General features: G+C 40.2%; 1 protein-coding gene across 5 annotated transcripts in view; it reads right to left on the reverse strand.

The window, feature by feature from the left end:
* Positions 1–9501: 9501 nt before the first annotated feature.
* Positions 9502–21959, reverse strand: part of LOC100587392 (shieldin complex subunit 2) — an 83244-nt gene continuing 70786 nt past the window's right edge. For 4 of the 5 annotated variants that reach the window (XM_030799163.1, XM_030799164.1, XM_003281950.4 and 1 more), the window contains 3 exons: positions 20718–20946; positions 13540–13655; positions 9502–10243 (listed from right to left, as the gene is read on the reverse strand). In XM_030799163.1, coding sequence (XP_030655023.1) covers positions 10044–10243; positions 13540–13655; positions 20718–20946 — 545 coding nt within the window. In that variant the 3' untranslated portion in view covers positions 9502–10043. Of the gene's footprint in view, positions 10244–13539; positions 13656–20717; positions 20947–21959 lie in introns of those variants that run through there. The other variant, XM_030799166.1, reaches the window with a different exon arrangement.

The raw sequence follows: 21959 nt of genomic DNA on the forward strand, positions 1-21959 counted from the left end.
ATCTTTCTAACACAGGGAAATTGTATTCTTTAGAAGTGAGAAAATATTTCCTAGTAATTTGGTCAACTAAAAATAATTATAATAAAGAAGGTAAAATCAAGCCCTAATTCCCCATGTAGGGGAATAATGATGCCATTTTGGTAAGATTCTTCCAAACAGTATGATTAGGATGTTACATAAATCAAACTGTGCTATATACAGTATGCAGAGAAGGACAGTTCCTTAGTTTGTCTAAAGTCTGATAGTGTGAAGAATTTGCTGACCTGCTCTCCATGCCTGTCTGAGCACCAGTGAAGTGAATCAGAGAGAGACTGCAAGATGGAGAAAGGAGGTAGTTGGAGAGAGTGGAGGGGGCAGGAAAGACCAGACAGAGCTGCATCTCCCATGAAAACAACTGTACATATGATAGAGTGAGTACATAGAGTACATAGAAGAGTGAGCTCTGAAAGAACTCTCACATGGACCCCAGAAAGAGGAGTACTCAACGCCTGCTGCACAGAAGGCATCAGCAGTAAGTACTGGCTAGAAAAGCGGAGTCCATCAAAGGAGAGGACCCAGTGGTAGCTGGCTGGTAAGCACCACTGTCCCCTTTCCTTCTTTTCTCCCTCCCCAGCTCACTGGAGGAGCTAGGCCTCAGGAAGCTGGGAAGGAATGGGGAGAATTCACCTTGGTGCCAGTTCACACCCTGCCTCCAGCTCCAACAGCTAGAGTCAAAGGAAAGGAAGAGTGCCCCTATCTCCTCCCCATTCCAAGTCCCTTTATTGACTAGCTGGACATGCTCTGGAGAAGAGCAAAATGAGGTTGGAATTTAAACAATACCAGACTTTCTAAAACACAATGCCTGGGAAGTTATGTGAGGCACGTGAGACATGAGGGGATGGAAAAGGGATTCAGTAGAGCATAGTTGAAATCAATGATTTAAAAAAACAAAAACAAAAACTGGCTGATGGCTCATACCTGTAATCCAAGCACTTTAGGAGGCTGAGGCAGGTGGATTGCTTGAGCCCAGGAGTTCCAGACCAGCCTGGGCAACCTGGAAAACTCCATCTCTACAAAAAATACAAAAATTATTTGGGTGTGGTGGCACATGCCTGTAGCCCCAGTTACCCAGGAGGCTGAGGTGGGAGGATAGCTTGAGCCTGAGAGGCAGAGGTTGCAGTGAGCTGAGATCATACCACTGCACTCCAGCCTGGGCAACAGAGTGAGACCCTGTATTAAAAAAAATTTTTCCATGGTTAATACCCTTTAAATGTGGACTGCTAAATAAAGCTAAAGCTAAGGAACATTAAAGAATACTTTATTAATTGGAAAAGCATGCTCTTCTTAAATAGTAAGCCTTAACCACTGAAAACATATCCAAATGATCCATAAATTCAAAGCAATCTCATTAAAAATATCAATGGGATAAAAATGATTCTAAACTTATCTGCAAGAACAGATGGCATGCCCACTAGGTTGGCTATAATCAAAAATTCAGATAATAATAAAAAGTGCTGGTGAGGATGTGGAGAAATCAGAACTCCAATGCATTCTCATGAGAATGTAAAATAGTGCACCTGCATTAGAAAAGTTTGGCAGTTCCTCAAATGGTTAAACCATACAACCCAGCAATTCCACTCCTGGGTACATACCCAAGAGAAATGAAAATATACATCCACACAAAGACTTACACACAAATGTTCATGGTAGTATAATTAAAAATAGCCAAAAAGTGGGAAAAACTCAATTGTCCATCAACTGATGGATACATAAAATGCGGTATATCCATACAATGGAATATTATTTGGCAATAAAAACAAGGAAGTAGTGATACATGCTACATGTGTGAACCTTGAAAACACTATACCAAGTGAAAGAAATCAGTTACAAAAGATCACATATTGTATGATTCCATTCATGTGAAATGTCAGAACAGTGAAATCTATACAGCCACTAAGTAGAAGAGTGGTTACCTAGGGTTGGGGGAAAAGGGGTGGGTATGGAGGAGCGACTGTTAGCTCCTCTTAAGGAAGAGCTGTGGGGTGGTATAGTTAATGTAACTGTATGGATGATTCTTTTGGGGGTGATGAAATGCTCTAAAATTGAGTGTGCTGATGGTCACACACTCTGAATATACTAAAAAACACTGCGACATATACTTTTAATGGGAAATAAAAAAGAACAGATGGACAAAGATGTCTGAGAAAAATAATTTTAATGAAGAAAAATATGGGGGTACTTTTCCTATCAGATGTAAAGTTACAATAATTCTAACTGTATGGTTCTGGCTCAGCAATAAATATAGAACAATGAAACAGACTAGAAAGTCCACAAGTAATGCTAGCAGGAATAATAATTTCATATTATAATAAAGATCACATCTACGTCACTGAGGGGAAAGAAAGAAATCAATAGTGTTGGGAAAACCAGCTGACCATTTTAGGAAAATGAATCAGTTAGATCCATTCATACCATGCACTAAATTTTAGATAATTAAAGATTTAAATACAAACATAAAAATCATAAATGTTTCAAAAAATTTTTTGAAGAAAATGTGTATAATCTTATAGTAGAAAAGAAGCTATCTAGGCATGTCATAAAATCTAGAAACAATAAAGAAAAAGATTGATGAGTGGATCCACGTAAATATTTATGATTTCTACATGTCAAAACATATACAACAAGCTTGGGAAAAATGTCTGCAACACATGTTAAAAATTACTAACTTTATAAGGAGAACATACTAATTTAATAAAAGGCTTCTCCCAAATAAAAATGGTCTAAGGTAAAATATGAAAAAGCAAACTGCAAATGACTGATAAGCACATGAAACAAATGTACAATCACTTTAGCAATAAAATAATTCTAATTAAGGCTGGGCGCGGTGGTTCACACCTGTAGTCTCAGTACTTTGGAAGGCTGAGGCAGGCAGATCACTTGAGGCCAGAAGTTCAAGACTAGCCTGGCCAACATGGCAAAATCCTGTCTCTACTAAAAATACAAAAACTAGCTGGGCATGGTGGTGTGCACCTGTAATCCCAGCTACTCAGGATGCTGAGGCAGGAGAATTGCTTGAACCTAGGAGGCAGATGTTGCAGTGAGCCAAGATCACACCAAGATCCAGCCTGGGTGACAGAGTGAAACTGTGTCTCAAAAAAAAGGAAAAAGAAAACCTCAAAAAAAAATTCCAATTAAAAGATAACCTTTTTTAAACCTAACAACTAGTCTTTTACTTATGCCATTCAGTTTAGAGAGAGTGTGGAAAACTCCTGATAGGAATATATTTCAGGATAACCTTTCTGAGAACATTTTAAAAGTAGGATTCGAGAGCACACACAGACGATGGAATCCTGTGTAGCTGATATGATTTAATCTATGTTGATTGATTTGGAAAGAGGTATATGGCAAATTGTGGAGTAAAAAAAGTATACACTACATATTGGCCTATATGGAATGGTCCCATTTATGTAAATTGTGTATGTGCATGCACAGATCTGTCTTCTATCAGGGTATCTGGAAAATGTTCAACAAAATAGTAACAATGGTTATCTGTTTTGTTTTGTTTTTTCAGAGACAGGGTCTTGCTCTATTGCCCAGGCTGGGGTACAGTGGTGCAATCATAGCTCACTGTAGCCTCTAACTCCTGGGCTCATGCCACACAATCCTCCCATCTCAGCCTCCTGAGTAGCTGGGACTACAGGCATGTACCACCTTGCTTGGCTCTGGTTATCTGTTGATACTGGAATTTCTGCTTTTTTCCTGGTACAGATACATACATACAAGTACTTTGACCCCAAAATTCTATTTTCTTAGAAAAAATTCCCAGAAGGAATGAAAGATGTGTGCAAAGACTATCAATGAGAATGTTGGCCAGACGTGGTAGTCTACACCTGTAATCCCAGCACTTTGGGAGGCTGAGGCAAAGGGGATCACTTGAGGCCAGGAGTTTAGACCAGCCTGGGCAACATGGCAAAACCATGTCTCTACAAAAAATACAAAAAGTATCCAGGTGTGGAGGTGTATGCCTGTAGTCCCAGCTACTTATAGGAGGCTGAGGTGGGAGGATCACTTGAGGCCAGGGAGGTTGAGGCTGCAGTGAGCCATGATCACACCACTGCACTCCAACCTGGTTAACAGAGTGTCCCTAAAAATAAAATAAAATAAGATGTAGATACATGCAGGAGGCTGAGGTGATGGATCACCTCAGCCTAGGAGTTTGAGTCCAGCCCGGGCAACATTGAAAGACTATCTATTTTAAAGTAGACACATGTATAAATCACACATGCATAAAACAACTGAAGGACTATCTATTAAAATGTTGGCAGCAATTAGCTTTGGTTGGTGGAATAACAGAAGGATTACTTTTCTCACTTCGTTCATCCATATTTTCCAAAGTTTAAAAAAAAAAACAAGAAACGGCCTGGTGCAGTGGCTCATGCCTATAGTCCTAGCACTTTGGGAGGCCAAGGCAAGAGGGTCGATTGAGCCTAGGAGCTCAAGACCAGCCTGGGCAACATAGGGAGACCCTGCCTCTAAACAAAATAAAAAATCAGTTGTTGTGGCCTGCACTTATAGTCCCAGCTACCAGGGAGGCTGAGGTGGAAGGATTGCTTGCACCCAGGAGGTAGAGGCTACAGTGAGCCATAATTGTGCCACTGTACTCCAGCCTGGGTGACAGAGCAAGACTGTCTCTCAAAAAAGGCAAAACAAAACAAAACACAAGGAACATGCATTTTTGTTTAAAGGAAAATGTTCTTTTTTTTAAAGTTTATTTTTATTTATTTATTTATTTATTTTGAAATGGAATCTTGCTCTGTCGCCCAGGCTGGAGTGCACTGGCGTGATCTCAGCTTACTGCAAGCTCCACCTCCCAGGTTCAAGCAATTCTCCTGCCTCAGCCTCCCAAGTAGCTGGGATTACAGGTGTGCACCACCATGCCTGGCTAACTTTTGTATTTTTAGTAGAAATGAGGTTTCACCATGTTGGCCAGGCTGGTCTCGAACTCCTGACCTCAAGTGATCTGCCCAACTCGGCCTCCCAGAGTGCTGGGATTACAGGCGTGAGCCACTGTGCCTGGCCTTAAGTTTATAATTTCTTAACATTGTGTTTAAGCCTATTCACAAATATTCTTAAATAACATACCAAAAGAATTTACTTATATTCTAATAGGAAAGATTCTACATTAGGATGCAAAATCTTAAGGAAACAATCTTCAATTTCAGGACATTCTTGGTAACACACCCACACAGTAAGCTGGGTGCTGCAATATGCAGTAGAAACACAATGTCAAATTAGATTTCGGCCCTGCCTCAATGAGCTCACAGAGCAAGGAAGAAGAAAATCAATTATTATAGCACAACATGATTTGTGATAATGAAAATAACAGATAAAATCAGCCATATTTGGAGTTGTGATTGTGTAGGGGAATGTCCTTATTCTGAAGAAATAGACGCACACTGAGTATTTACATTTCATGATGTCTGCAAATTACTTTCAAATGATTTGTTGAATAAAAGGATGGAGAGTAAGCCACAAGAGAGAAAGCAAGTGTGCCAAAACAATAATATTTGGTTAATGAAGATGAAAGGTATAAATGTGCCCATTACATTATTCTCTGAACTTTTGCTCTGAACATTTTCAAAATAAGAAGTTGGGGAAATTTCTATCCTCAAATGAAGATGCCACTAGCCATGTAACAGCAGCTAATTAGGTAGCACTTATGTATTGTGATATTACCTGGGGTGTTTATTAAAGCTCATCCTTTAATAAGCTAGACTAAGTGCAGTAAATCGGCTCACTCTGCAACCAACCAGTCCCACCTCCCAACTGCTCCTGAACTGCAAAGACCAAAAGCCTCAGAGAAGATATATTTCCCAAACTTTCTTGCAGCTAAAGCTCTCAGTGTGAATCATGTTCCATCAATGAGACACACACACATGTGCAATATGGAAGATGAGTGAAATCCAGGCTATCTTCCTGAAGCTACTGCTCCTGGCAAGTGTAGCTGTGGGGACTGAGTTTTGGGCAGCAGCAAGTAACTCCCAGCTTCCATGTGCTTGAGAGTCAGTTGCGGGGATGCCAGCAGCTGCATCCTCAACCTAAGATTGCAGCCAATGGTGATGTTTTCATGAATCCATCGTTCACGTGGCAGCCTCCTGGAGCTCAGACTGATGCCTGCTCCTCCAGCCTTCCAATACCTTTGCAAACACCTGAATTCCACATTAATCTCTCTCTGTTTAGAATACCCAGAGTGGCTTGGGTTTCCTGGGCTGAACCCTGCCTGGTAAGTCCATTTTAACAGGCTTCTAGATCTTTCCTCAAAAACTGTAAAGCTGATGATGGTTTTGAAAAAAAATCACGATTTCTTAACAACGTGCAAGCAGAGAGGTCACCTTTAGCAAATGTATGCCTTAAGTGGGTAGAATTCACTTCTTAATAACAAATCAGGTTCAAGACCTCCAAAGACATAATGACAATTAATTGGCAAACCTCATCCCCTCTCACACATTTCTCCCCTGTTGACATTAAATCAAGGGCCAGAATTAAACTACTGAGAAAGACGAACACTTTATTCTAATTGTTCTATGATTCATGATCTGTGTCCCAACACCTAGAAACCCATCAGGATACAAATATATCACTTAAAATAAGAAACATAGGGATGGTTAGTTTTTCTATCTCATTCTATATTGTTCTGAGAAATTACAGATATTTTCTTCTAAGAAAGGCATGATCAACTATTCAAGTTTTGCTGAATCTAAGGTAATGTCAGAATACTCTTAAACAACTTATGGCCTCAGATCCCAGTAGTTTAGAATTCTAGGGATGATGCAAATTTATAATCACTGTGAAAATGTTATCCTATCAAAAGTCTGTAGAAACATCTATGCTTTTGCAATAACAGCGTAAAAGACCTCTTCTGATGAGAGAGACAGAGAGAGAGAGAGAGAGAAAGAAAAAAGAAAGAGACAGACAGACAGAAAGAAAGAAAAGAAAAGAAAAGAAAAGAAAAGAAAAGAAAAGAAAAGAAAAAAGAAAAGAAATTAGGGAGTAGGGGTAAACAGGTAATTTAGGCCAGTGGATTCAACTGTGCCTTAAGCTGGTACTACCCTCATTTATGTGAGTCAATCAAGTCCCCCTTTTTTGCTCAAGCTACTCTGAGTTGAGTTTTTGTCACTTGCAACCAAGAGTCATGACTAACAAACCCATCCTACTGTTACCTGTTTTGCCTTGGCTCTGTATTCCACACAGATTTAATCCTGGCGCTGATATAATTTTGTTTAAATATTTCTTCACCAGCTTGCCTGTGAACTTACAGAAGGCAGACATTCGTGTCTTTGTATTCCCAGTGCCTAGCACATGGTAGACATTCAGCGAACGTCTGCAGGGTGGATCATGCACCCAGTGTTGTCAACTCATTTGATGATCAGCCCCCTTTCCCCCAACCAAAAAAAAAAACAAGATGTAAAATGAAACAGCACAGATCTTACTAGTGGGGAGAAAGGTGAATGCCTCTAATGCTGTCAGAAAAAGGATACCTTTGGGGAAACTAAGTGACTAACAAGTAAAAATCGTTCTCTAAAAATAGGAGAGCTGTCCCTGCAAGCTGAACTACCAGGAGATGAAGAATGAGGTCTCTCTAAAATGCCCACCATGAGACTGCCAGATATGGGACTGCTGGATGACACTCTGGCTACCCCACTGAGTTTTATGAAAACATAACAGAGTAAAGACACTTACTTGTCAACTCAGGTAAAGAATACACACAGAAGGTGTCTTAGTCCGTTCTGGGCACTATAACAAAATAACAGACTGGGCAATTTATCAGTAACAGAAACTTATTTTTTACAGTTTGAAGGCTGGGATGATCAAGGTGCCAGAAAATTGAGAATCTAGTGAGGGCTTGCTCTCTGCTTCAAAGATGACACCTTCTGGTTGTATCCTGTGGCAGAAGGGGACAAAGAAGCTCCCTTGGGCCACTTCTGTAAGGGTACTGATCCCATTCACAAGGGCACAGCCCTCAGGACCTAATCACCTCCCAGATGCCCCACTTCTGAATGCCATCAGAGATGAGGTTTCAACGTAAGAATTCTGGGTTGACACATTCAGACCATAGCAGGAGCAATGGGCTGATCCTGATCCCACTTAAATAGCTCATAACTTCTGTGGATAGCTCAGATTCCTCAGGACTGGAGGAAACAGTTCCCAACCTAAATAACGGCTCCTGGAAATATGTGTTAATTAATGAAATACATACCAACAACTGTGAAGAGATGTTGGTGTGATCTGTTGACTCACCTGAAATGGTTTAAAGATTTCTTCCCAATAGGATGTGAAAAGCCATCTGTTCCTGGGGATTATGTTCTGGTTGATGTAGGGATTAGGTCCCCACTTGAGGACAAAGTGGGGAAGGGCACACTTAAGAGAACAGCTCTCTTGGTTGGCCTATATCGACTGGGCAGATTTTATATCAGAATTCCAAATCTCCGCCTCGTGTGGTTATAGTTGAGAGAGCACAGATTAGAAGGCGTCAATTACAGGCTCAAGTTGCATCACCCATTCGATGAATCGTTGAAGGGAGCCAATGATTTTGTTTGAATTCCCGTCTCTCTAGATACAAAATGGGGTCAATTCTTTCTGTACCCACCTTATTAGTTGCTAGACAAAACTTTGGCAATCATTTGCTCTAATTCCCTTATCTCCCCAACAAAGAAACTCATCAGTTAAACCCTTGTTCTTACCTTTCTTGGTCACAGAACCCTCTGAGGATTTGTTGAAAGCTATGGATCCTTCTCCACAGAAACATGCATTTGTGTGTGTGTGCTCCCACAAGGCATTTTGGCATATTATTTTTGAAAGAATCACAAAACTCTTGTGGTTCATTCTTAGGGAAGCAAAGTTAAAAAACAACAACCACCTCTGAACCAAAGGAATTTTTAAAAACATACACAGAGTAAAATAAGCTTGTTCATGTCATCATAAATTTATTTTCAGGCGATATGATAATCTATTAACACTCGGCATACTCTGAACTTACAGAATAAGTACCACGCCTTACTTCCTCATTAATGACTACCATTTTACATGAGCTTCTTCCACAATCACAATGAGAGAACAGACTGCTACATGTTTGCTGGTAAATACATTCAGTAAGGCACTCAAATCCTAGACATGAACTAACCACAGAATGCTCTTCCCTGCTTTAATAAATTGAAACATGATCTCATTTCCTTCATTTTCAATACTTTTTATAGAAAGACACGCTTGTCTTGAACTTGTCTAACACAGATTTTTTATTTTTTATTTTTATTTATTTATTTTTTTTGAGACGGAGTCTCGCTCTGTCACCCAGGCTGGAGTGCAGTGGCGCGATCTCGGCTCATTGCAAGCTCCGCCTCCTGGGTTCACGCCATTCTCCTGCCTCAGCCTCTCCGAGTAGCTGGGACTACAGGTGCCCGCCACCACGCCTGGCTAATTTTTTGTATTTTTAGTAGAGACGGGGTTTCACTGTGGTCTCGATCTCCTGACCTTGTGATCCGCCCACCTCAGCCTCCCAAAGTGCTGGGATTACAAGCGTGAGCCACCACGCCCGGCCCTAAACATAGGTTTATATAAACTAATCCATTATCATTATAGTTATAATCAAGGAAATGATTTTACATTGACGGTTTTTTAGGTAGGGATAAGCGAAAGCACTGCAGCAGTTTCTGAGGGAATGTCTTCCCTGTGGTTCCCCATTCTTAGTACAACGCCTGGAATGTAGCAGGGACTAAATACAGTGAAAAAATGGGCAAACCTTTAATTCCCAGGGATCTGCTACATATTGCCTTGACTGGTAGATCATTTCTCCAGAAGAAAGGAAGAAACCAAAAGACAAAAACAATCTTTTTAAACCTCACAGGATTTTCTTAGAAAAAAGTTTTAATTTATATATCTAGTGCAATTCTCTTTGTAAAATATATTTCATAAAAAATCCAAAGCAAAAGCCCTGTCATTCATTTATTTCAAAAGACAAATCATTTTAGTACTTCTTCCTTGAAATGCCTGCAATTCTACCTCTGGCCTCACAGACAGCCATCAGCTCCATGCTTTACAATGTCAGGATAAAAATCCAGGAGAAAGAAATCTTGTTGTAATGGATAGCTATTTTCATCTAACACAAAGAGGCTCTGAATCTTCAATACGCAAGGTTCTGCGCTGACTGCCAACAAAGAGTGGAACAGGTCTGCCACGACCATCCCATAGGTGATCTCTGAGGAAGGAACTGCGGAAGACGAAAACACAGAGCTCTCAAGATAGCTGTTAGCTTGACAGGAGCACACACATTGAATGGTTTCGTTGTTTCTCTTGGTTCCTCTAGTCTCAAACACATTTTAAATTTCTCTTCCCGGCCAGTAGCAGTGGCTCACACCTGCAATCCCAGCACTTTGGGAGACTGAGGCGGCCGGATCACTTGAGGTCAGGAGTTCGAGACACGCCTGGCCAACACAGTAAAACCCCATCTCTACTAAAAATACAAAAATTAGCCGGGAGTGGTGGCACATGCCTGTAATCCCAGCTGCTCGGGAAGCTGAGGCAGGAGATTTGCTTGAACCCGGGAGGTAGAGGTTGCAATGAGCTGAGATTGTGCCACTGCACTCCAGCCTGGGCAACAGAGCAAGACTCTGTCTCTAAATAAATAAATAGGTACGTAAACTACTCTTCCTACACCTTCTCTTTCTAGTTACAAGCTATTGAGGCACTCCAGAGTGATAGCATGTGATCCCCCGACACAAGAAACAGGCCCAGATAACACACCGTTCAGACCGACAGCAGTTCTGGTTATGCTACAGTACATCACAAGAGTGCTCTTATCCATCCACAGTTCTTATCACAGTTACTTATGCATATATTTATTTTTTATATAAAAGAATCTTGAATTGGTCACTTAAGAAATATTGAATCTCAATAAGAAAAAATACTAAAAGTATAGCTAAATGTGTTATTTTATTTTGTATTTGTCCTACATTCTTCCCCTCACTTTTTTAGGACATCTAATCAAGACATTTGGCAGGTTGTTCAATACCAGAATGACAAAGCACCATTGACCATGCTCAAACCGTACTAACCCCCTGACAATTACCACAGTCTTTCTTGGATGGGGACTACAGAGTACTGGAGGACCAATGACATATTTTGGGGGGTATGATAATTCTCTACAATAACTTTTAAATTTTGTATTTTCACTGCGATAAACTAAAACATAACCAATATTAGTAATAGTCTCCATGATCTGATGAGTACTTTATAACCAATGACATTTTGACTTATGATCACAATCTAATTAATGCCAAGAAGTACAACTTTAATTGTCTCAAGAATGCACAAAACACTGAAGTATATGTGATATGAGAATGATGCTTCTCTAAGAGATAAAGACTAATTTACATTATGCAAAAAAGAAGAGATAGGCTGGACACAGCGGCTCACGTCTGTAATCCCAGCACTTTGGGAGACCAAGGCAGGCAGATCACCTGAGGTTGGGAGTTTAAGACCAGCCTGACTAACATGGAGAAACCCCATCTCTACTAAAAATACAAAATTAGCCGGGCATGGTGGCGCGTGCCTGTAATCCCAGCTACTCAAGAAACTGAGGCAGGAGACTTGCTTGAACCCAGGAGGCAGAGGTTATGGTGAACTGAGATCGCACCACAGCACTCCAGTCTAGGCAACAAGAGCAAAACTCCGTCTCAAAGAAAAAAAAAAAAAAGAAGAGATAACACTGAAAATATATAAGTAACATTAAGAAAAGGAATGAAAATAGCCAAAAGAATAAAAATGAAATAAAGAAAATGGGGGAAAAAAAAGAAGAGAGGCTTCTAATTAGGATGTAGAAAGCTGGAAAGAGTGGCTCCTACCCTAACAGTTACTGGAAAAAACTGAATAAATATAAAATCATCATTTTCTTGAAGACACGTGAGAATCAACGTTGTAAAACAGCCAAAAAGACTGAAACATAAGGAGACAGGTGCCTCCACGGAGATGGAACAGGAGCACAGGTTCCCTTGGGGCAGGCCTTGGGAAGAAGACAGGTCCTCCATACAGGCAGGAAAGAAGAATGTGATTAATTTTTATTAATAAATTAATTACAAAAAGCCAATGAATTGCCAGTGTCAGCAACATAAGGAACATCTGCATCCTCACAGGCTCTTCCACATAGTAAGTCTCACCTCCACCAGGTGCTCATAAGACTGGGGGCAGGGCAAAACATCAGAGAAAGCTTCCAACTACAAAACACAAAGCACCTTCTGGCCTCCCCTTTAAGGAACAAAAGCCTTCAATTGCTGGAGGAGGGACACCAAATCCTGTTGCCCCAGGGTACAGGTGAGGAACCAGTACAGATGGGGGAAAGAAAAAAGAAAAAAAAAAAAACCCTCCATCCTGGGGGAGGACTGAAAAACCACCCTGGGTTAAGACCATTAGTGGTCCCCTACTGCTGGGGCAGGGCCAGGACCACACAAGACCCACCAAAGACAGAAGACAGGGCTCAGCTGCCACTGCCACATAAGGGACAGGGCTACCAAGAAAGCGCCATACGCAAGATCCTGTATAAGACTGGGGCTGGACCAGAATCAAAGAGGAACAACCCTGCTCCCACCCACCAGGTTAGGATGCACCAAATAACAACCGACAAAAGCTTGTGCAACTTGGGGAGGTGCAAGAACGTGGAAAGAAACTTTCTCTGAGGCCCAGGTGCAGAGTGGAGGGCTATGCTGATGGTGGAGCAGGAATACTGGGGAACCACTTCCCACCATAAGCACAAGATAATTTGAAACCAGTGGTGACCTGAAGGTAACCAGAGAAACAACAAAACCTGAATCCAACTCAACACATGACGAGACTGACCATCCTGCTCACCCCTCACCTCCAGTAAAGGACCAGAAGAGGCATGCCTGTTTCCAGGTACAAATACTATTTACCTCAGTTTGTACTGTTCCACTTAATATATGCAATGTTCAGCATTCAACCCAAAATTACTAGACACCCCCAACTAAAAAAAAAACACGAAAAACAATCTACTATTAAAAGATAAAGCAATCACAGAACCAGATTAGCTCATCAGCTTAGAGGATCTGAGGCTAATGAGAACAGGAATGGAGTTTGAATACCTGACAAATATATTATCTTTGCTTTATTCTTAGCCACTGACGACTAAGACATCACGGTTGAAGATCTTGCAAATCCATTCCACTGACAGTGGACTATCTTCATATATATTGTGTCACACACTCATTGACTTCACTCTTATAAAACTAGAGTTAAGTAAAATAGTTTTTGCTTACCAACGGGAAATGTAGGTTAAGAAGAAATTAGGTGCCTCCCACTATTCATGTACTAACAGGTGTAAAGCAAGTCAACCTTCTAACTTACATAGGCTTATATTTCACTTAAGCTAAATTATCCTTCTGCTTTTATATGGACAGAAAAGCTCTTAATTTAAAGTACAGTGCTCTTTCTCTGCCGATATACCATTTATACTCCTGAATAAAACAACCTCTTGATGGCACACTGATATATTACCTATCACTCTGTTGAGGCAGTCAGCAGAAATGTTGAGAAGAATCTTCTCTATCAGCTTTGATTCTACACGGATGCAAACATCATGTCTTCCATCAATGACAGTCATTAACACTGGCCTACAAAAGAGTAAACAACACACAACCTTCAAAACGATTTTCAAATAAAAGAAATGCTTAAATGAAAAATAATTCCAAAGAGCACTTGGTTTTTATACAGGATTAATTTTAATTCCTAAAACAACTCTAGATGTTCTGTCACATCCTAGAAAGAAAAAAAGGTTTTTTTTTTCCCCAAGAGCTTCAAATGATAAATTGCTACATTTTATTTATTCTATATCCATTTTTAAATTTCAGATACTACTATAAAAATATATTAAATTGTTTTATAAATTATTTTTAGAAGTGAAAATAAAAATAATAATCACATATTTCACAATCACAATTTCAAGTTACTTTTTTCAGCTGAATTCTTTCCTATCAGAAATAAACTGTTTTGCATATCAATAAACAGGGAACTGGATTAACAATTTTCGGTGCATCCTAAATCTTAATGCTATGTAGCTGATAAAAAGAATGAAGAACATTTACAAGTGCTATTAGGGAAGGAGCACCAGGATAGACTCTAGGGAACAACAATATGAACAATATTCTTCTGTCCACATGCTTCTAAAGAAAGGGATACACATGTGCTGGGATGAACATAATAAATCACTGGAAGGACATACAAAAAACCTTCTCACCAGCATGGAAGCAGCACTGGTGGGAGAGGGTTGAATGGTGAAGGAGACTTTGACTCTTTGTTTTGTAACCTCCTACGTAGTGTGCATTTTAACCATGGCATGTGGTACTTATTTTATAACTACATTGATTTTTTAAAAATAAGTTGAGAACAGAATTCAGAAACAGGCTCATTAGCAGGGGAATTTAATGTAACAGAGCTAAAACATAACTACTTATTTTCCCCCTAAAAACCCACTTCCCCCTTTATTCACACGATGACTCTATGTTCCTTCCTCTTTTCACTCTACACTCTTTCCTCAGCCTTTCTCACCCTCCATTATTTATTTCAACAAATACAAACTGAGTATCTATCATGGACTGTGGTAAGTGCTGGGTACCCACTAGTGAACAAGACAAATCTGGTTCCTTCACTCAAGGAACATAAAACTGTAGTGGGATAGGAAGAAATTGGGCATGCGTGGTGGCTCATGCCTGTAATCCCAGCGCTTTGGGATGCCAAGGTGAGGAGAACTGCTTGAGGCCAGGAGTTTGAGACCAGCCTGGGCAACACAACGAGACCTCATCTCTACAAAAAGAAGAAAGAAAATAGGCTTCTCAACAGTGGTGCCAAGATGACTAAACAGGGATGGAACAGTCTTCAAAAATCCACGCCGGGACAACTAGATATCCACATGCAAAAGAATAAAATTAGACCCCTTCCTTATCCCATATACAAAACTTAACTCAAAGTAGATAATAAACCTAAATATAGCAGCTAAAACTACTAAACTCTTAGAAGAAAATACGGGAGCAAATCTCCATAACCTTGGCTTAGAAATGACACCTTTCTTAGATATTACCTGAAAGCACATGCAACAAAAAGAAAAACGGAATAAGAAGTACTGGCAAGAATATGGGGAAATTACAACCCTCATATTGCTGATGAGAATGTAAAATTGTGCAGCAATTTTGGAAAACAGCCTGGTAGTTCCTCAAAAGGTTAAACAGACAGTTACCATATGACCCAGCAATTCCACCACTCCTAGATATATACCCAAGAGAAATGAACACACATATCCACACAAAAACTTGTACACAAATGTTCACAGTAGCATCATTCATAATAGCCAAAGAGTAGAAACAACTCAATTGTCCATCAACTGATGAATGGATAAATAAAATGTGGTACATGCATACAATACAATATTATTTTGCAATAAAAAGGAATGAAGTACTGATACATGCTACAACATGGATGGACCTTGAAAACATCATGCTAAGTGAAGCCAGTCACAAAAGATCACATATTATATAATATTTATATAAAATATCTAGAACAGGCAAATCTACAGAGACAGAAAGCAGATTCGTAGTTGCCAAGGGTTGAGGGGCATGGGGAATAGAGAGTGACTGCTAATGAGTAGGAGGCTTTGTAAAGGGCTGGGTGATGAAAATGTCCTAACTGGTTGTGGTGATAGCTACACAGCCCTGGGAATATACTAAAGCCATTGAATTGTACATTTCAGAAGATTAATTTGATGGTATATGAATTTTACTTCAGTAAAAATGTTTTTTAGAAAAGACAGTATGCAACTACAAATTACAATAAGCACACCCAGGCTACTATAACAGAAAATAAAGAAGGGTGGTTAGGAAAGGCCTCTCTGATAAAGCAGCATTTAATCTAAGACATGAAGAAACCAGCCTTGTGGAGTCAGACAGAGGGAAGACATTCGAGAACATCCTAAGGAGAAAAATCAAAACGTCTGAAGAACTGAAAGAAGGCCACGTGGCTAGAGTGCTGGACGACAGGGGAGTGGCAGCAGATGCGACTGCAGAGGCAACAAGCATAAGGAGACGACTGATGGGTGAAGCAAAGGGTAATCACTCTGCTAACGGGTGGAGAATAAAGGGGAGGAGGCAAGGCCAGGAGGAGCCCCACCAAGAGACTGCTGGTGTGCTGGTTTGCACAACAGGTAGTAGGAACTCAGATGAGGCCTGAGTGATTCCAGACCAGCAGGCACTGACTTTCCATTTTGGTTTCACAGTAACTGAGGTTCAGCTAGGGGAAGGTAAACAGAGATGCCACATGCCCTGCAGCATGTGGGATACAGTACATAATGAGAAACCTGAGAAAAATGTCAACAATGCCCCTGCTGAGATACACTGGACTAAGATGTTAGCAGTGGAGATGGAAAAAAGTGGATGAATTTGTGATACAGTTCTGAATGAAAATTTGTAGGACTTGCTAATAGATTAGATAAGGGAGGTAGGGAAGAGAAAATGATTCAACGATTGTGCCCAGGTTTCCAGCTTAAATAATTGGGTAGATGTTGTGCCATTTTCCAGAAAGTATAAAAATGAAGAGAACTAGATTTGAGTGTGGTTAGGAAATACAAGAGTCTATTGTGGGTATTTTTAAATGTGAGATGGATGTCAAGCAAAGAATTTGATACCTGACTACTGGAGCCTGGAGGAGAAAATCAGGGTGAAGATGTACGTACAAATACGAAAACAGCTGTGACCATCCAGGCAGAATGTACAGAAAGAATAAGAGGAAAGACACAGACGAGAGCTCAAGATTAACCCCAGCATTTAAAGAGGGGGTAGAAGAGGTTGAGAAGGAAGGGCCTGAGAGACAGGTTAGAAAGCAAGGAGGAGGCTGTTTCAAGAAGGAGGAAGTGGACTGACATGCTCAATATAACTGACAGCAGTTAGAGCGAAGAAAGAAGTATCCATGCCTCAGGCAACATCAAAAGTGTAACTTTGACAAAAGCAGCTTCTGCAGCATGGTAGGAGTAGAATGGAATAACTGAAGTGAAACTGAAGACATAATAGCGGAGAGAGAATATATTTACAACTCTTTAACAAAGTTTGGCTGGGTATAAAACAGAATAGAAAAACAAAGGGATAAGAGGGAGATGTAATGTTAATGGATGATTTTGTTTGTTTTTTAATACGAGAAATATGGGAGTGTCTTTATAGGCTGGTAAGAATAATCCATTATGAGAGGTAATCACTGAAGATTAAGAAGGAAAAACAAAACAGGGTGCAGAAACCAAGGAAAAGTTCAATCACCACAGATAACCTTATAAGCCTAGCCCAGACTTCTCTTGCAAATTGCATTTCTTTACATCTAACCACTTTCCAACTTGTTACCTCTCAGGAACTCAAGCTCAATATGATCAACATTTCTCCCACGGTTACTTGTTTTAATAAATAATCTTATTGTTCACCCAACTGTCAATAATTTGTAATGTACCTGTGCTCTCTCTTTACCTACCAATCACTACATCTTGCAAACTATTTTCCGACCATTCTCAAATCTGTCCACTTCTTTTTATTCCCACCACTTCCTCTCTAGTCAAGCCACCATCATCTCCCATCCAAAATAAGGCAACAGCCTCTTACCTCTTCTCTGCACTAGCTTCATTCTAATCCACTCTCCAGTGCGCAGCTAAACTCACTTCTGATGAACAGAATTTGGTGGAAGTGATGCCACATGACTTCTGAGTCTAGGTCACAAAAAGGCTGGCTTCCACCTGAAACTCTCTTTCTTGCCTTTCCTGCTCTGGGGAAATGAGCTGCCACTTTGTGAGAACATTCAGGCAGCCTGTGGAGACACCCAAATGAAGAGGAACTCAACTTGCCAGCCATATGAATGAGCCACTTTGGAAATGAATCCTCCAGCCCCAGTTAAGCCTTCAGATGATTGCAGCCCCAGCCTACACCTTGATTACAACCTCTTGAGAGACCCAAACATCTCCTAGTGCTGCCTAAATAGGAGCCTTAATTGTGGTTTGACCTGCTGGGTTTTTTTGCTTCTAGTACAGAGTATTTCTTGTATTCCAAAAATGTAAATCTGAATATTCTGTAGCAACATTGTTAAAAATGGTATTTGAGTTTTATGATAGCTTGAAGAGCAGGAACTATGCTATCTACATGTTAATTTAATAAATGTCTGTGGCCTCATATGAGACTCCAACGCAATATCTAATGTTGCTTCCATTGGAAAATGAGCTCCAAGTTACAACCAATGTAAAATATGATCAACCCACTCACAGTTTGGGACTGTTATGCCACACAAATGTTCATTAAGTGTTTCTTAAATGGACTACCAAGCTTCTTGGGCACAATAAGTCTACTTAGATCAACTAGCACAACATCCACAGTACATATGTGATATGTGAACATACGTGGATTCCTAATAAATATTTGACTGAGTCTTAGAAAAATAATCAATGAGAGTTTTCTCTTATTCAGTTTGCTGATTGATTTATGTAGATGATTTTGGAGTCACGTAGTTGATAACTTGAAGGGAGTTTGTTAATTTCAATATTTTCTTTTCAAGGAAACCACATAATCTGGACTCTAATAACAATTTAAAGGCTTTTGGGCTGGGTGTGGTGGCTCACACCTGTAATTCCAGCGCTTTGGGAGGCTGAGACGGGTGGATCACCTGAGGTCAGGAGTTCAAGACCAGCCTGACCAACATGGAGAAACCCTGTCTCTATAAAAATACAAAATTAGGCCGGGCGCGGTGGCTCATGCCTGTAATCCCAGCACTTTGGGAGGCCGAGGCGGGCGGATCACGAGCTCAGGAGCTCGAGACCATCCTGGCTAATATGGTGAAACCCCATCTCTACTAAAAATACAAAAAATTAGCCAGGCGAGGTGGCAGGCGCCTGTAGTCCCAGCTACGCAGGAGGCTGAGGCAGGAGAATGGTGTGAACCCCAGGGGGCGGAGCCTGCAGTGAGCCAAGATCGCACCACTGCACTCCAGCCTGGGGGAAAGAGCGAGACTCCTTCTCAAAAAAAAAAAAAAAAAATACAAAATTAGCCAGGCGTGGTGGCACATGCCTGTAATCCCAGCTACTTGGGAGGCTGAGACAGAAGAATCGCTTGAACCCGGGAGGCAGAGGTTGCGATGAGCTGAGATCGCACCAGTGCACTCCAGCCTGGGCAACAAGAGCAAAACTCTGTCTCAAAAAATAAAAAAATTTAAAAAAAAGGCTTTTAAATAAAAAATAATAATTCTTGCCTTAACATGACCATTCAACATTCTAGCGAGACAACAAACTAGCACTACATCTTTAATGTGGTACAGTTTAGAAAGAGATCTTAAATACCTCATCCTAGTTATGCCATAATCAGGTGATACTGATCTGTGAAGTCCTTCTCTTGAATAGTCATTTTGTAAACTAAAGATTCAAAGGCCCTCCTCCCCATAAGGAATAGTATTGAGCAACATTTTTGTCCAATAAATGCTTATATTTAATAGAAACATTTGGAATGATATAAATACGTCACCTATACATACTTTTGAGGGGTCTTAACTATTAGTAAATCAATGTTGTTTGTTACATACCATGCATTTTTTGTTTTGATTGTGAGACAGGGTCTCACTCTGTTGCCCAAGCTAGAGTGCAGTGGTGCAAACATAGCTCACTATAACAATCGACCTCCTGGGCTCAAACAATCCTCCCGCCTCAGCCTCCCAAGTAGCTGGGACTACAGGCCTATGTCACCATGCCCAGCTTTTTTTTTTTTTTTTTTGGTAGAGATGGGGTTTCCCTATGTTTCCCAGGCTGGTCTTGAACCCCTGGGCTCAAGCGATCCACCCACCCCGGCCTCCCAAAGTGCTGGAATTAGAGGCATGAGCCACCGCACCCAGCCTACCATGCATCTTAATTCAATCTTCTTTTCCACAAAAGCAACTTTCACAGTAATAGCAAAATTCATTCACTTATTTATAACAAACATAATATCTGTAAAGAGAAATAAGGTCTACAAATTAAGCTTCTATAACTTTTCTTGAAGTATACCATGATAACATGTGGAATATATCTGCATTTAGTTTTTAGATACTGCAATATTTAGAAATAATCAGAAGCAGCATAAAACTACTGAGTGCTATTTTGTAAACACATGTAATTTATAAGGTAAAAAGAAAAATATCTGAGCTTTTGACTACCTATTATTCAAAAATGTGTTTTTCACTGAGCTGGTTAGCAGTTTTACCATACAACATTTATTTGCTAGCTTTAATTTCTAAGGTAAAGGTGGGAAAACAGGTTAAATGTCTTACTAGCTTCCACAACAACTCAGAGGTGAGATCATATGATACTTTTAGCCTTTAAATTCTAATTCTATGTTAAGGTGGGAAAATGAGTTATTTATGAGCATTTAGATTTTGGTCAAAAAGTAAACCAAGGAAAATGTTTCTTTGGTACAGCTGTTTGAAGACAATAAAATCTCCCAATTACTGCATTAAGAAATTCCTATAACGATTCCTGGGAAATTTTTGCTTCCATAAATAGCTATCTATCACTCAGGGAAAATTTTATTCTCTTCAACTAGCTCTAGTTAATTCTTTTTAGAAAGCAAAGGTTCACAGACGAATTTTTCCAGAGCTATAATAATTATTTTCCATCAAATTGGATTGCTTAGTTGCCTTACCTATAGTATATTTTCTTCCTAGTAAATGGCAAGCAGCTAAAACATTGTTTGTAGATCCTGTTCTCATCTGTTTCTAGTTCCAGTCCACATTTTGCACAGCCGGTATATACGATGTTGGGAAGAGAAGAAAAAATACTCTTCAGAGAACTGTGAGCATTTAGAGCTATCTTCTGAGCTGCTGTAATAGGAAATGCCAGCTCTGAAATCTGGGCTTTAATTAGAACGACTCCTATAAACAACAAACAGATATATTATAAATTATGGGGCCAAAATTATAACTTTAATTTACAAACATGGCTAATTTTATAGTTGATTTACAGTCACTTGTAGTAAAAGGATACACTGAGGTCTTGTTCTTCATCTTCTTTACTATTGTCCTAGAATCTAAGGGCAGGGGGGTCTGGCTGCAACTGAGAGCAGGTTTACTTGGCTAATTTGGCTGAACATGTGATGTTTCCTTCCTTCCCCATCCTCTGGAATCAGGCAAAATAAGTTCAGTACCTCCTTTAGACGAAATCCCTTCGAATACTTGAAACTAGCTAACATGCCCTCTCTCCTTGCCCTGTCTTCTTTTTAACTGATCATAGTGAAAAGCCAAATACAGGCTGGGCGCGGTGGCTCACGCCTGTAATCCCCGCACTTTGGGAGGCTGAGGCGGGCGGATCACGAGGTCAGGAGATCGAGACTATCCTGGCTAACACAGTGAAACCCCGTCTCTACTAAAAATACAAAAAATTAGCTGGGCGTGGTGGTGGGTGCCTGTAGTCCCAGCTACGCGGGAGGCTGAGGCAGGAGAATGGCGTGAACCCGGAGGCGGAGCTTGTAGTGAGCCAAGATCGTGCCACTGCACTCTGGCCTGGGTGAAAGAGCCAGACTCCATCTCAAAAAAAAAAAAAAAAAAAAAAAGAGAAAAAAGAAAAGCCAAATAGGAGGTGAACTTTTCTTCTTCTCTCTACCTAAAAATATCAATAGCCTGTCCTCTTTTAAACTTTTTTCCAACTTCCCACTCACCATTATCATCTATATACTCTGGGTATGGGTTATAAAAAGTTCTCATTTATTAATCGTTTCTCAGGTGACTCACAAGAAACCTCAAGCATATTCATAATTCACTGCTAATGGCTCATCCATTCACCAGTAAACAAATACTGAACATTTACTATCTCCCAGACATTATTTTTTCCTAATTTACTTTTGTCTTACTGTGTACTGGTGAGGTCTACGAGTTTTCCTGAGCATTAT

The sequence above is a fragment of the Nomascus leucogenys genome, chromosome 18, assembly GCF_006542625.1.
Source record: "Nomascus leucogenys isolate Asia chromosome 18, Asia_NLE_v1, whole genome shotgun sequence".
NCBI lineage: Eukaryota > Metazoa > Chordata > Mammalia > Primates > Hylobatidae > Nomascus > Nomascus leucogenys.